We start from the raw sequence: 13,658 nt of genomic DNA, 5'->3' as shown, positions 1-13,658 counted from the left end.
CATGTCCTCGGGCCCCGGCTCCTATCAGTAAGAGGGAAGTCACTGGGGAGGTAAGAAAACCCGGGAAAAGTGCATCGTCGGCCGGGAGTTGCTTCCGAGTTCCTTCAGGGGCTGGGCGATATAGCTACGGCGGTACATTCAAACAGTTACTTTAGCGCAATAAGAACCATCTCTGTCAGGTGGCGGTAGGTTTTGTTGCTTCTTTTCGCCTTAATCGCTTAATCACGGCAAGACATTTTCAAAAATTCTGTGAAATGCTTCCGGGCGAGAACAAACATCACTTGTATCTATTCATGAAAAAACATTTAACCAAAAAAATTTTTTTATTTAATTAAATAAATTTAAAAAAACCATTGAGATGACCCTCATCTCAGACCATGTGCCCCACCCCCGGAAAAAAGTGTGGGCGAGGCGCTGTCACTCAGGCGAGTGACCATACACACAGGCGCGAGAGGAATCTCGCTAAAAACAAAACAAAACTTGCGAAAACCCTGCCAGAGCACTGATGTTATCTTCCGTAGCGTGCAGGTGCTGTGGCCACGCCTCGCTTCTGTGTAACCGGAGATTGCTGGAAGAATTCCCACTCACCCAAATAAGGGACGTGTCGATGAGGAATCGTCATCGTTCATATTTTAACTGTTCTTAATTTAACACAACGCTACATTTCCACTAAATCGGTGATGATACACAGGGTCATATTTCCCTCACGGCACCTGAAGGAGGTCACGCCAACTAGCAGGGGCTGACAATTAAACGGCCTCTTATGCAAATTAAAGAGGGAGAGGCAAGAGAATGAGGAAGTTCTTCAGAAACTGATGACGGAAGTTTAACAGGAAATGAAGGGGTGAAACAGAATGAACGGACAGATACAATGTATAAAAAAAACACTGCGTATCCAGAGTAGTGAGGAGGCCATTTTGTGTCAGGCGAAGGTAAGGACATGTCCGATTTATATATTAACTGGACTGACAAGATCACCAGGTGGCAAAGCCACTATATTCCCAGCCAGACCAGGGTGAAATAACGAATTGTTTTGGATTCAAATACTTTTCTATGCTTCACTGCTCTTGTCTGGTGTATTGGAACCGGTGAGATACTCTCAGAAAGTGCAAACCCCACCCTGGTTGGCCGAATTGCACCAGGCAAGACCAATCGAGCACAGAAAAGCATTTGAATCCCAAATACGTATTTGACCCAGCCATGTGCCCAGCATTCCTGATGTCACGGAAGTGAGACAGCAGATGCTGAACTGATTCTCATTCCGCTGCAGAGCGCGATGAGGGTGGAGACAGAGAGGCGTGCCGTCTGACCTCGTTGCCGATCAGGCTGATGTTCTTCTGGACCTGGGGGACCCACTGTCTGAGCACGGCGAACAGCTCCGCCACACTGGTGCCCGGGTCCAGCAGAACCTCCCGGCACTGAGGGTCGCTCGGGTCGAAGAAGGAGAACTCTGTCAGGGCAATGAGGATGGATACAGAGAGGGTCAGGAGGACGGATGTTCTCTCACACGCACACGATTGCACTCTCACACACACTCTCACGAACCCACACACACACACACACACACACTCTCACGAACCCACACACACACTCTCAAACACACTCTCACGAACCCACACACACACACTCTCAAACACACTCTCACGAACCCACACACACACACTCACACACACTCTCACGAACCCACACACACACTCACACACACTCTCACGAACCCACACACACACACTCACACACACTCTCACGAACCCACACACACACACTCACACACACTCTCACGAACCCTCACACTCACACATGTAAACAGACACAGAGGCACACACACGAGCACACACGCACACACACGCACGCACACACACACACGCACACACACGCACACACACACACGCACGCACACACGCACGCACACACGCACTCACGCACTCACACACGCAGACACACGCACACACACACACACACACACACAGCATATATTTGTCAAAACCACCGTCTCAGTCAATTACCAACAGAAACTGAACAGCCTCATCTGCAGCACCTCGTTTGAAGGCACACTTTGAGAATTTAATTAATCCAAAGGCATGTGTAACACGATTACCCCCGAAACGCTGATAAAAGCGTTTAGTTTTCTGACAAACATACAAATTGTGCAATTAAATAGTCGAGATACGGCGTAAGCAATCCCAAAGGCCCCCTACAGGCCGGTCAGAGGAGCACAGCTCACTTTGGCCTGAGGCAAACCGGAGGGAAGCACGGGCCAGGCAGTCCATGGGGCTCCGTTCATTACAGAGCTAATCCTACAACTGCCACTCGCTCCCTTTTAAATCCTTTCACAGCGCCACTGCAAGGTCTCCTGGTCACCACGGGGAAAAGTGACAGAATTCTAGCAGAAAAACATAATTAAATAGTTCAAATAAGGTATTTGAGAGTCTTTTTTTGACGGGAACAAAGGATCTGACTAAACCAATTAGGATTTTCTTCATAACAATGTGATATTCAACGCTACGCGTTTAAGAAATTCTGACGAGCCGCGGTCCCCTTCATTCAAATCTTTTATTTTCTCTTCAAAGAAAAATGGTACACTTTATGGTCCGGACCCTAAGGACGTCTATAAAGTAAAAAGTAAAGAGATTGCTTCTAGTACACTTGTGATGGAAGCCAGGCGAGGCACTCATCGTGAAACGTTTTACAGACTACAGGACTGTAGTAGACGTTCGGGTTCATATCTTCTTATCACCAGTTTAGCCAGTGCCAGAAGTTCCAAGTTTAAATTTCCCCCCAGCCCCGGCCTCCACTGCCCAGAAACGGAAACACTGGGGGCCGGAGAAGTTTGCGAGCAGGCCTGGGTGAGATACATAACGGTTTTGGATCCAAATGGCTTCACTGAGATTGCCTGGTGTATTGGAACCGATAAAATACCCTGAAAAAGTGCAAACCCCCACCTTCTGGTCCCCACCCTCTTGGTTGCCTCAACTGTACCGGGCGAGATCAACTGAGGACAGAAGTGTATTCAAATCCAAAACATTGATGCATTTGAGCCGGGTCTACACAGCTGCACCGACTGTGACATGGTCCAGTGAAGTTGGGATCCCGTCACGGTCCAATGGAGCTGGGATCCTGTCACGGCCAAGTGAAGCTGGGATCCCGTCACGGTCCAGTGAATCTAGGATCTTGTAACACTCAGAGGTGAACGGTGACTGCAGGGCCCCACTGCATCCTCCTTCCTTCCCTCCCTCCCTCCCTCCCTCCCTTTCCTTCATTATCTCACTGCTCTTCACTGTAATTGCCGTCTGGCTCAGTGAGGTTTCTGCCATATCGCCTTCCAGACAGGAGGAACAGACGAGTGGAGGAGAGGAGGAACAGACAAGGGGAGGAGAGGAGGAACAGACGAGGGGAGGAAAGGAGGAACAGACGAGGGGAGGAAAGGAGGAACAGACGAGGGGAGGAAAGGAGGAACAGGCGAGGGGAGGAAAGGAGGAACAGGCGAGGGGAGGAAAGGAGGAACAGACGAGGGGAGGAAAGGAGGAAGAGAAAAGTGGAGGAAAGGAGGAACAGACAAGGGGAGGAAAGGAGGAACAGACAAGGGGAGGAGAGGAGGAACAGACAAGGGGAGGAGAGGAGGAACAGACAAGGGGAGGAGAGGAGGAACAGACGAGTGGAGGAGAGGAGGAACAGACGAGTGGAGGAAAGGAGGATACATAATTATTAGACGCACAGCGTGAGACTGCGGAGGGGGGCAGAGGGGGGGGCCTTACCGCAGTCGGAGGGCATGGGGGCCGACGCCACCTGGTGGACAACGGGCCGGTCGGCGTCGGGTGAGAGGCTGCGGTGTGGCCCCAGGACCGAGTCCCCCCCCGAGGACTCGGGCACGTCCTCCTTGGTCATGTCCCCCTCGGGGCCTGGACAGTGCGGGACAGGAGAGGGGGGGGGGAGAGAGAGGGGGCTGAGAACATGAGGTTTTTGTGGGTTTTTTTGCGGAGCGGTGCTGGGAAAACCCTGTAACTGGAGGCGCATACCTCTGTTGGTTTTCCGCTTTCCTTTATGTAATCTGATATTTCACTTATGGTAATGAAACGCGGGTCCTTTGTCCCAGTGCGAACCGCTTTACTGTTTTCCAAGCAGAGTAAATCAGGGTTCAGCGCTCGTAGTCATTGGCAGAAACCAGAACTGCCAAGAGATATGGCGCTCCCATAACAAGGTCCCCAACCTCTGCATTAAAGACTAGCTTTATTCCTGAAATGTCCCTGCATCCATCAGCCAAGTGGCAAAACAAAGGAAGTGGAGGCTATTGAAAAACATTTTATACACCTGTGGTCGGAGCCAAAAAGGCACAAATCTCTCAGGACATCGATCAAAACGGACCGACATTTCAGAACTTCAAAGGGGAAGCTACGACCACAGTGGGCAGTGAGAGTCCTCTCTCCCAGCTAACTCGCTCTACAATTAGAAGTCTTTACTTTACTTTTGTGTTGATCTGAATGAAGGAGGCCTACTGTTGTTATTATTACCAGCCTTGAAGTGTGCAAATATACAATTAAAACTGGCTTCTTTCTGGTATTCACGGTCATAGGCTCGTATTCCCAAAGCACCTCCGGGAAGGAGTGCTGGGAGTATGTTTAATCTAGGATTAAGATGCCCTTGTTCACATCCAACCCCCATCCGCTTTGAGCCAAAAGGCTAAACTGATCCCAGTTCAGCACTCGCACAGAGAGAGGCTTTCTGAATACGGGCCATGACGCGGGGATCCAAACTAACAGATGGCAATGCTAAAACAACATGACATTACATTTGTCATTGGCATTGCTAGGCCCGTATGCCCTTGGATGATAACATTGAGAGAGCAGAGGAAAGAAACCGCTCTTGTGCCACCCTGCAGTCTAACCAGCGGCCAAGGGCTCCAGCCAATTCTCAAGTGGGTGAATTTTTCTAATGAATCAGGGTATTTATTTTTTTATTTTTTTTACATAAAGTTCATTTTATATACTTAAAATAAATGTAGGCCATCGGCTTCACAAGGATACAGCTGAACTGCACAGTGATGACATTACATGAACTCCTGTAATAAGCAATACAAAGTAATGAACTGATGACTAACATAACTCATCATAATTAAGACACAATGTTGTGTGAACCGAAGTCTACAGGGGCTTTATAAGGTTGGCGACTCCAATAAGAAGCATTTATTTTCCATGGTCTGACACTTACACATTATACATGTAAATTAGTTCATTTTTATTTTTAAGTTTGCGGTGGCCTAGTCAGCTTATATACTGGATCGTAATACAACAACTCATCTCAAAAACAATTCAAACGACCTCACAGGCTTCTCCAATAACTCTACGCCATGTTTTATTCCACCCCCTCAACTATTAGCATATAGCCTATAAAAAATAAATAAAAAACGAACCCTTACCCATCCCAAAACAGCATCACGCTGACAGAAAAGTACCACCAATTCATCTTTCCTTTATAAATATTCAGTTTTTGCCAGTTTGCGCAACAGAATCCGCCGGGTCGAGCCGTTAGAGCGAGCGGCGTTAAAACGGGAACAGCTCCCTTCAGGTTTACGTTTTTCACTCCGTGTTATGGGGCCGTCGATTCCCGCGGTTCGCTTCAAACCGAGACGCAGATTACGAGTGATCAGGGCCTGCCAGCGCGCACTCAGTCACCGTCACTAACAGGACAGGGGCTCAGGGCTGCGCTCCTGTCTTTACACACATAGCGCGGATACGAGCGGGTTCACTACAATCAACTGCAGGCGACATCTCGCATAAATTACATATTGAGCAATGTATTTTGTCATTTACTTATTTTTTTAAATCAATACCGTCATTACCTCTAACATTTCCCTCCTAGTAACGGAACCCTTGAGAGTTTCCTTTGTGCATATGGAGTATGTAATTAACCGCCATGATGAGCAGCCAACGCACCTGAGTTGGGAAGCGGTAACATGAAATGGACTGACATTTTGAAACCAATAATTAGTGTAAAGCCTGAAGAAGGTATTTCTGTGTAAATGGGCGGAGCTGCCATTTTCAACCAAAAAGTCAGTTTGTGTGAAAGCCATTTTAATAACCCTTATAATGACAACACCCCTGTGGATATGCACCAACAGTACAAGCCATACGAAAAGCAATAGGACAGCTCTAAACGTGAACGTTAAAATACTGTAAGCAATATGTCTCTACCAGACCTTAACTGCCTTTTCTTGGAAAACTGCTATATTCAAAATGGCATCACCCCCATGTCCAATGAAAGGTTACAGCATAATTTCCACTTGTAACAGGATGACAACCGTACGTCACAGATCCTTATGATACAGGCAGAAACAAGTTAGATAAGCCTCCCCGGAACTTAATTTTATCATTACATCTTTGAATAAAATGCTAGGCTAATTGACGGCACCCAAATCTGCCATGTTCACTGGGTAGGATTCCAGAAAAAAATAAATCCGTCAATATTGTTTCAAACATGTTTCCTCCTCAAAGCGGACATCGTCAGGGTTGAGAATTACCACAAGGAGCCCAAGTACAAAGGTTCTGTCCCCAGCTCCACACCTGTCTGTCCAAGGTGACCCGCCTACCTAATTATCTGGCCGCACTTCACAGACCACCAGGACAGGAATACACGAACAAGCACCCCACAGATCCACGTCTCCCTTCCAATAATCATCTGGCTTTAGTGGACTTATAGGCCACAGACACGGCTTGATGTAGCTATTCTGGGAAACAAATACACGGGAACACAAAGCTAGGCTTTGAAAGTCTGCTGGCGAGTACTGCTTTACAGGAGTAACCTCCCTCGCCCCTGTTACTGACCCCTACTGACGACCTGGGCTGACCCTCCCGAACTCCAAAAAGCGCTGTGGACCTTTCCTCACTAAAGACATCTGAGAAGGGGGATCTGCCCCCGTGCCCCAGGTGAGATAGAATACGAGGTCCTGATGCCCCAAGGCCCAAAATGGCGTGTCTCTTAATGCTGACGGTACAATAGCTCACGATTGCAGCGGTTTTGTTCCATTCACACCATAACTGCAGCCGCCATACTGTAGGCTTAACGAAGTTACATAACTGCAACCGCACACGGTCTTCCGCCCATGACTGTCACTCATCTTCAATGATCTGAACTGATACTAATCCAGAACTCTAACCGAACACGCGCGACCGTAATGGTTTTCCCAGGGAACACAAAAGGGCCAGAGACGCAAACTGCGCTGGAATGCAGCGGCCAAATTAATGACTCACAGCGACACGGGAGAGAAACAAAACAGACGGAAGAGAGGGACGGCCTGTGCCCAAATCAAAGACAGAAAAACAAAGTTCACACACGAGGAAATGTGAGTGGAGCGGCAGTCTGAGAGACAATGAGTGAGAGTGTGTGCTTGCGTGTGAGAAAGAGAGAGAGAGAGAGACAGACAGAGAGAGAGAGAGAGAGAGACAGAGAGATGAGTGAAAGACAGAAGAAGAAGTTCAGTCACAGAGAGAAGACTCACTGTCGTCACCATTGACTGTCTCGCTCAGAGTTTCCTCCATGGGGCCCTGGTTATCCAGCCTGGTAATTTAGTGCAGAGTTCCTGAACTGAACAACTTGACTGACTCCCGCTTGTGCCCCCAGCTCGTCCCTCTCTGTCCAGGGTCCAGCGCCCCCGCCCCGTGCAGCACTCTCCAGTCACACTCAGCATCATGTGGCTATTTACAGCACAGACTTCCCTGGAATCCCACCCCTCCCTCTCAGTGTCTCTGTGACTCTCTCCTGCAATATCACACCTCCACTCAGCGCATGCACGCACACACACACACACACACACACACACACACACACACTATCACTCTCTCATGCAATATCACACCTACACTCAGCGCATGCTCACTCACTCACTCACTCACTCACTCACTCACTCACTCACTCACTCACTCACTCACTCACTCACTCACTCACTCACTCACTCACTCACTCACTCACTCACTCACTCACTCACTCACTCACTCACTCACTCACTCACTCACTCACTCACTCACTCACTCACTCACTCACTCACTCAGCCAGCTACATGCAGACTAGCATGTCTGAGTGTGCCTACTGAATACGCGCACACACGCACTCGCACCCGAACACATACACACGTACATTCACAAGCAAGGAAACACACACACCCCCAACCACTGACACACCCATACCCACTCCATACACACACGCGCACACAAGTGCACGCCAAATATAAACACACGCCCATGCATGCACACACATGCCCACGAGAGACAGACAGACACACAGACACACAGACAGACACACAGACACACAGACACACAGACACACAGAGGCCTCAGTGAGCACCTCACCCTGCCTTGCGCAGGATTAAAACTTGGCTTTCGCTTGTTCTGCCCCAGTTGTTACGAGCAGAGCACAGGGCAATGGATAATCCAAAGGCAGTCACGTCATATGGGTTTTCTCTCAGCATTACAGGGAAAGAGAACAGAGGGGAAAAAAGCCTTGGTCCTTGTTTTCATCGGTACTGTTTCTACACAGCTAAAAACCACTTTCATACGATGCATAAAATGCATGACATTTTAGAAGACGCTAAATAAAATAGAACCTGTGTTTGCTGAATAAGTGCATTTTCCATAGATCAGCTGTAGCCTTTCACTCAATCCACTACGCTTCTTTGGACAAGAATTATGCAAGACAGTGTTTGCTCAATATGCTGCTCATGTGTGGACATACTTGTGGCTCCGGTTCACAGCCGAATATACTGACCAGGACAGCCCAGGAGTCATTAAACACATGCTCAGAAAATCTAAGTAATATGATCAAAGACACTGAAAGAAACCCTGAAAAGAGCAATAGAAAACATTTCAAAGTATGTAAAAGTCCAAAAGACCTGCATTTTTGAAAGCTTAAATGATGGCAAACTGACTACTATTAACAAGCTGACTGAAGATTCTAACAGAGTTTTGCTAGCCTTTGCCTGTGTACTGTGACCTGCCTCAATGCAAGCGAGTGTGCTACACAGAAATATCGATAAATAATTCAACACAAAGCCCCTTTTAGTGTGAGAGTTCGCTTAAGTATTCTTTGCCACTTTGCTCCACCCAAACTGTTCTATAACACAGACACAAAAGAGAATAATCTCCCAATTTGCCACTTATATCATGTAGGGCTGAGCGGTCCATTGTTCTGAAGAGCTTTCACAAGCACGCGCAAGGCAGGTCTAGAATGGCGAAAGCAACATTTAATGAAAGTTGCATACATATCTTCAGTAAATACCTTCGTTAATTCCCAACCCTCTGCGCTGACGTGTTTTTCCTCTCCTCGGTCGTAGCAGTAACCAGCAGGTAATTTCCCCAGCAAAGAGTAGCGCAGCGTAGCGTTACTTGCTGCGGTGGTGGAGGTACTTCATCTGAGTGAGTTAACCCGGGCAGTGCAGTGATGGTGAGTAACCCACGTCTCCCCCCCCCCCCTCTGATTTTTCAGACCCTAGGCACAGTACCACGCACAGTTGCCACCGCCAACACAAGAAGAAACAGGAAACAAAACAGTCGAGAAAGAGAAGCATCCTGCCCTCCACGTCCTCTGCAGCAAGTTAAAAATAAGCTTTGTGCTCAAGCATCTGCGTGAAAGTCAACATGGGCTGCGCTTCGATGCACAAAGCGACGCACATCTGTGCATATACAGCATAGGGTGGGTCCAGAACAAACAACAGGGCACAGAGCTGTTTTATCTCCCTCATTCGGCCATAGAACAGTACAGGGCCATCCCAGCCCTGGGTGGACGATGCCATTACAAGCGGGTAAAGACAGACAGGTGAAACACAGGTGACGATAGGTTAGGGGACTCCTGCAAAGTGTCACAGTGTGACGTGGTAGAGAGAGACAAAACACTGGAAAGAAGGGTAGGCCAAATATAAAAGTTAACATGCACAGAAATAGATTTTAGTGTTGAGATTAAAACATTCACAGCCAACTTCAAATGAAGTTGACTGTTTCATGCCTGGACATTCAGGTTATGCTCAACACATTCTCTAACCTAAAGCAGGGTTTGTTTGTTTTTTTTCTGATTCTGTCAAATAAAATCTAAAACTTGCGTGTCACAATCTTTGATCAAAGCCTGTCTGAATATGTATTGCAACTGGGGATATTTTGATTATCTTTGACAATTTAACTAACTGGGGCAATGGTGCACTTCTGTACTGTTTTAGAAACGAAAACAAGAGAAAGAAATTGTTTGGAATTGAAAATCGCACAGGAAGTGTGTGCAGATCTGGTCCGACCTCTCGCATAGCGTCTAACCGCTTGTTTTTGTGATAAGAACCACAAATTATCTCGTCTCTGCCTAATGTACATCTCAAGTACGATTACGATGCGCCAATTAACTGAACACACTATGGCTCCAATATGGAAGGGACCATATAGAAAACGAGTGGATGATTTGAGACACCGCCAAAATGCAATCAACGTCCAACGTTCTTAGATTTCACTTCCATTAAAGTGGTGTATATGCATGAATACAGTGGTAAAATAATTTTAAAAAACACATTAGTACGATGCACTCCCTCGACAGTGGCTACATGTATAATATAGCAGTCCCCCATCGACTCTGCAAATGTTTCGGAAGCACAGCGCCTGCAACCACGCCCTCCGCAGCGGACCAATCAATTCCCAGCGTCAGCTCATGTGCGCAGAAATCTGATGTTCCACAGCCAATCGCTGCAATGAAACGGGCCGAGAACGTCGTGTTGTACGAAGTAGCTTCTCGTTACAAAAATAAAGATGTTCGAGAATACACTTCTGCAAAGTTAGTCCTGCAATACTCAAGCAAACCCCGTGAATTATAGCATTGTTATGCATGTTAAAAATGTACCCATACCGAGTTTATCAAGCTATGCAGCAAATGCAACGGGCCGACGACGTGACACATCGGATCCATAGCTACGCTAACGTTAATACTCAACAGTTTGCAGCATTTAATCAGCTAACTATGGTTCATCAATCTGAGATAAGCACCACACTAACGAGCTAGACTAAACTACAGGGAGTTGCATATAACCTTGCTACCGGCTTTGCCATTTACCGGGCAACATCCATCCAGGTGTTACAATTACCGTTATGTCCTTGAGTGGTTCCAACTACCTCGCTAATCTGCAAGCCGGCTTGCCACCATCCCTTACAACTGCATTAGCTACCGAGCACACGCAACGTTAACCAATTATACAACTTAACGTTACCTTAGCCAACGTTATCTTGACATAGCGAGCCAAACTAGCTACGATTTAAGTTAGCTCGCTGCCCATCTGTGCAGCTCTGTGTGATTAGGTAACCAGCTAGCAACCACTATCCACCAGCAACGTTAACTACCTGTTATTCGTTCTTGTAGCACAAGTTTGCGAACAGAAACGAGTCTAGAGAAGCCAATTTCGCTGGGTAACGTTAGCTAAGCAGCAGCTATAAGGGCCTCATTAATGCAAACCTTAAAGCATGTAATTTAGCAAATGTTAGTGCAAGACACTGTCGCAAACTGAATTCGTGCTAACTGGATAAAAAGCATATTTCACACGCAAGACATGGTTCCGGAAATGTAAGACAATTTGCTGATTAGCACCCCCATTATTCATAAATTATTATGAATACCTACATTAATAATCACTGACAAAAAAATCCCGCGGTACCTGTCTCTTCAGAGTAAACGTAGTCGCTGTCTAACTTGTGTTTCACTTCTCCAGAAGCAATAAAGAAGCATGATTTATGAGACAAGTTGCTTGCTAGCCAGATAGCTACAGTAGCTAGTAAGGCCCATAGACACCACTTCCTAGATGGCTTACTTTGACAGCGCGTGCCTTACGTACAAGTGCGTGCGTGACGGGAGCGCGCATTAATTTAAATTAAAGCAGGTAGGCCTAATAAAAATTAAACTACGGCAGTGTGAGGACATTTTTCCGGAGGTCATTTATTTTACTTGGTTTAAGAAGTTTTTTCCAAGGTTAACAAAATATATATTCAAAATAGAAAGAGGTAATGCCATTTCGATTTGAGCATTCAGATATTTAGTAGGTCGAAACGGATGCTAAACGTGAAACGCTAAGCCTGGGTACTTATTATATTATTGTGTGTGATGGGGTACAAAAAAAGGGGGCGTGTGTATTTAATATTCAAACGAGTTTTTTGTAGCTATACATGTTACGCAGTTTTCGTGGAGCCTTTGAATTAAATAACGTGTGTGTTTAAGCGATTATTTCTGCCAACAATACAAATAATAATCAGCTTTTCCGAATAATTTTTAATGAAAATATATGCAGCTTTATGTTTATAATTTAAGTTAAAAAATGCAATTATATTGTCAGCAGTTCCTCTGGAAATTGGACGGCCTTTCGCTATTATTAGGTTATTTCCTGTTTTTAACTCTAATTTGGAATGCTCACTACAGCGTACAGTTCTTCTCACCCTCCTGTCCAACAGCTAAGCAGTCTTTGTATTTTGTTTTTGCATTTGATCCTTTGTTTTGGGTACATTTTGGGCGTGTTTTGGGTATGAAACTTTTTTGTAGGTGTAGGTGTCTGAATATTGGGAGATTACTTTTTTTTCCCATACACCAATGGTAATGTTTGGCTAGCTAACACAAAACACCTGTCATACCAGGGGACTTCTGAAGAACAGCATAAATCATGCAAACGTACGTTCTACGCACTTATGAGACGGCCTGAGATCCTACCTGAGATATCACTGGAGTTACTTGGAACCCGTTATAATCAATTAATTGGAGCATTTCAGTTGAAAACAAAAAACTATATTTTTTACGTTTGTGGTTAACACACACACACACACACACACACGGGCAAACACATATGCATACATTATGCATTTGTTGTTTTGTGTGTAAATAAAAATTCTGATAAGAGCTCATGTTTATTTTTATTTTTTCTTATTTACCTACTCACTTACTTGCATACTTACTTTCTTAATAATATTCTGTGCATAAAAAGGTCTACCTAATAAAGCTCTCCCTGAATGTATATTCCCCTAATTCGTCTTCTTCCTTTCTTCTTTGTCTTCTTCTATTTGTTGTTATTCTTGTTCCTTTTCTTCTTCTGGTACTATTGTTCCTTGCTAAATGTATGTTTTGTTTTATTTTGCAAAGTGTTCAAATTGCATATCACTCAAAGTCTGATAAAACTTTGTTTATTTAGCATTAAGGGGTGAATCGCTGTTGACCGCATATGACCGATGTAAGATTTTATCAGGACCTAAATTGACATGAGTTACCTCAATGTATAAGGAAATGCCCTTGTAAATGATTTGGAGTGGAGCAAATAAGCACTGTAAGCAGATGACAGGAATGACCAGACATTTTTGACTTCAAGGAAGTCCAGGAACCAGCCTGAATTAACCAGAAAATAATTTATAAATACACTTAACTGTTTGGAGTGGCCTTTGTGTTTATTTTACTTGCGCTGATAAGCACGTGGAATGGCTCCAGGAAAGCGACAGGTACGTATGAGAATTTCTCCTTTCACCGGGTGTCTTGGCTCAGGTTACTCCCTCATGGGACCTGTTCATCTGGTCCTCCATTGGAGAAGAATGGGGCTGGGGATTTTTTTTTATTTTTTTTTATAATCTGGGGAATTCTGTCATGCAATAACGCCCTCGGCAGAGATGAGCCCAACCAATCAA

The 13,658-nt window shown here is 45.7% G+C and overlaps 1 protein-coding gene across 6 annotated transcripts in view; it reads right to left on the bottom strand.

Moving 5' to 3' along the window:
- Window positions 1-11,827, bottom strand: part of LOC133131046 (CAP-Gly domain-containing linker protein 4-like) — a 43,601-nt gene extending 31,774 nt beyond the window's left edge. Inside the window, exons 1-4 of one of the 6 annotated variants that reach the window (XM_061246149.1) lie at window positions 11,660-11,788; window positions 9,262-9,394; window positions 3,753-3,896; window positions 1,311-1,450 (exon numbers count right to left, since the gene is read on the bottom strand). In XM_061246149.1, coding sequence (XP_061102133.1) covers window positions 1,311-1,450; window positions 3,753-3,882 — 270 coding nt within the window. In that variant the 5' untranslated portion in view covers window positions 3,883-3,896; window positions 9,262-9,394; window positions 11,660-11,788. Of the gene's footprint in view, window positions 1-1,310; window positions 1,451-3,752; window positions 3,897-7,489; window positions 8,084-9,261; window positions 9,395-11,625 lie in introns of those variants that run through there. The other 5 variants (XM_061246186.1, XM_061246158.1, XM_061246176.1 and 2 more) reach the window with 5 other exon arrangements.
- Window positions 11,828-13,658: the final 1,831 nt, after the last annotated feature.

The sequence above is a fragment of the Conger conger genome, chromosome 1 (assembly GCF_963514075.1).
Source record: "Conger conger chromosome 1, fConCon1.1, whole genome shotgun sequence".
In the NCBI taxonomy this organism is placed as follows: Eukaryota; Metazoa; Chordata; class Actinopteri; order Anguilliformes; family Congridae; genus Conger; species Conger conger.
Note: the sequence above shows the minus strand (reverse complement) of the source record. Positions and strands in the feature narration are given on the sequence as shown.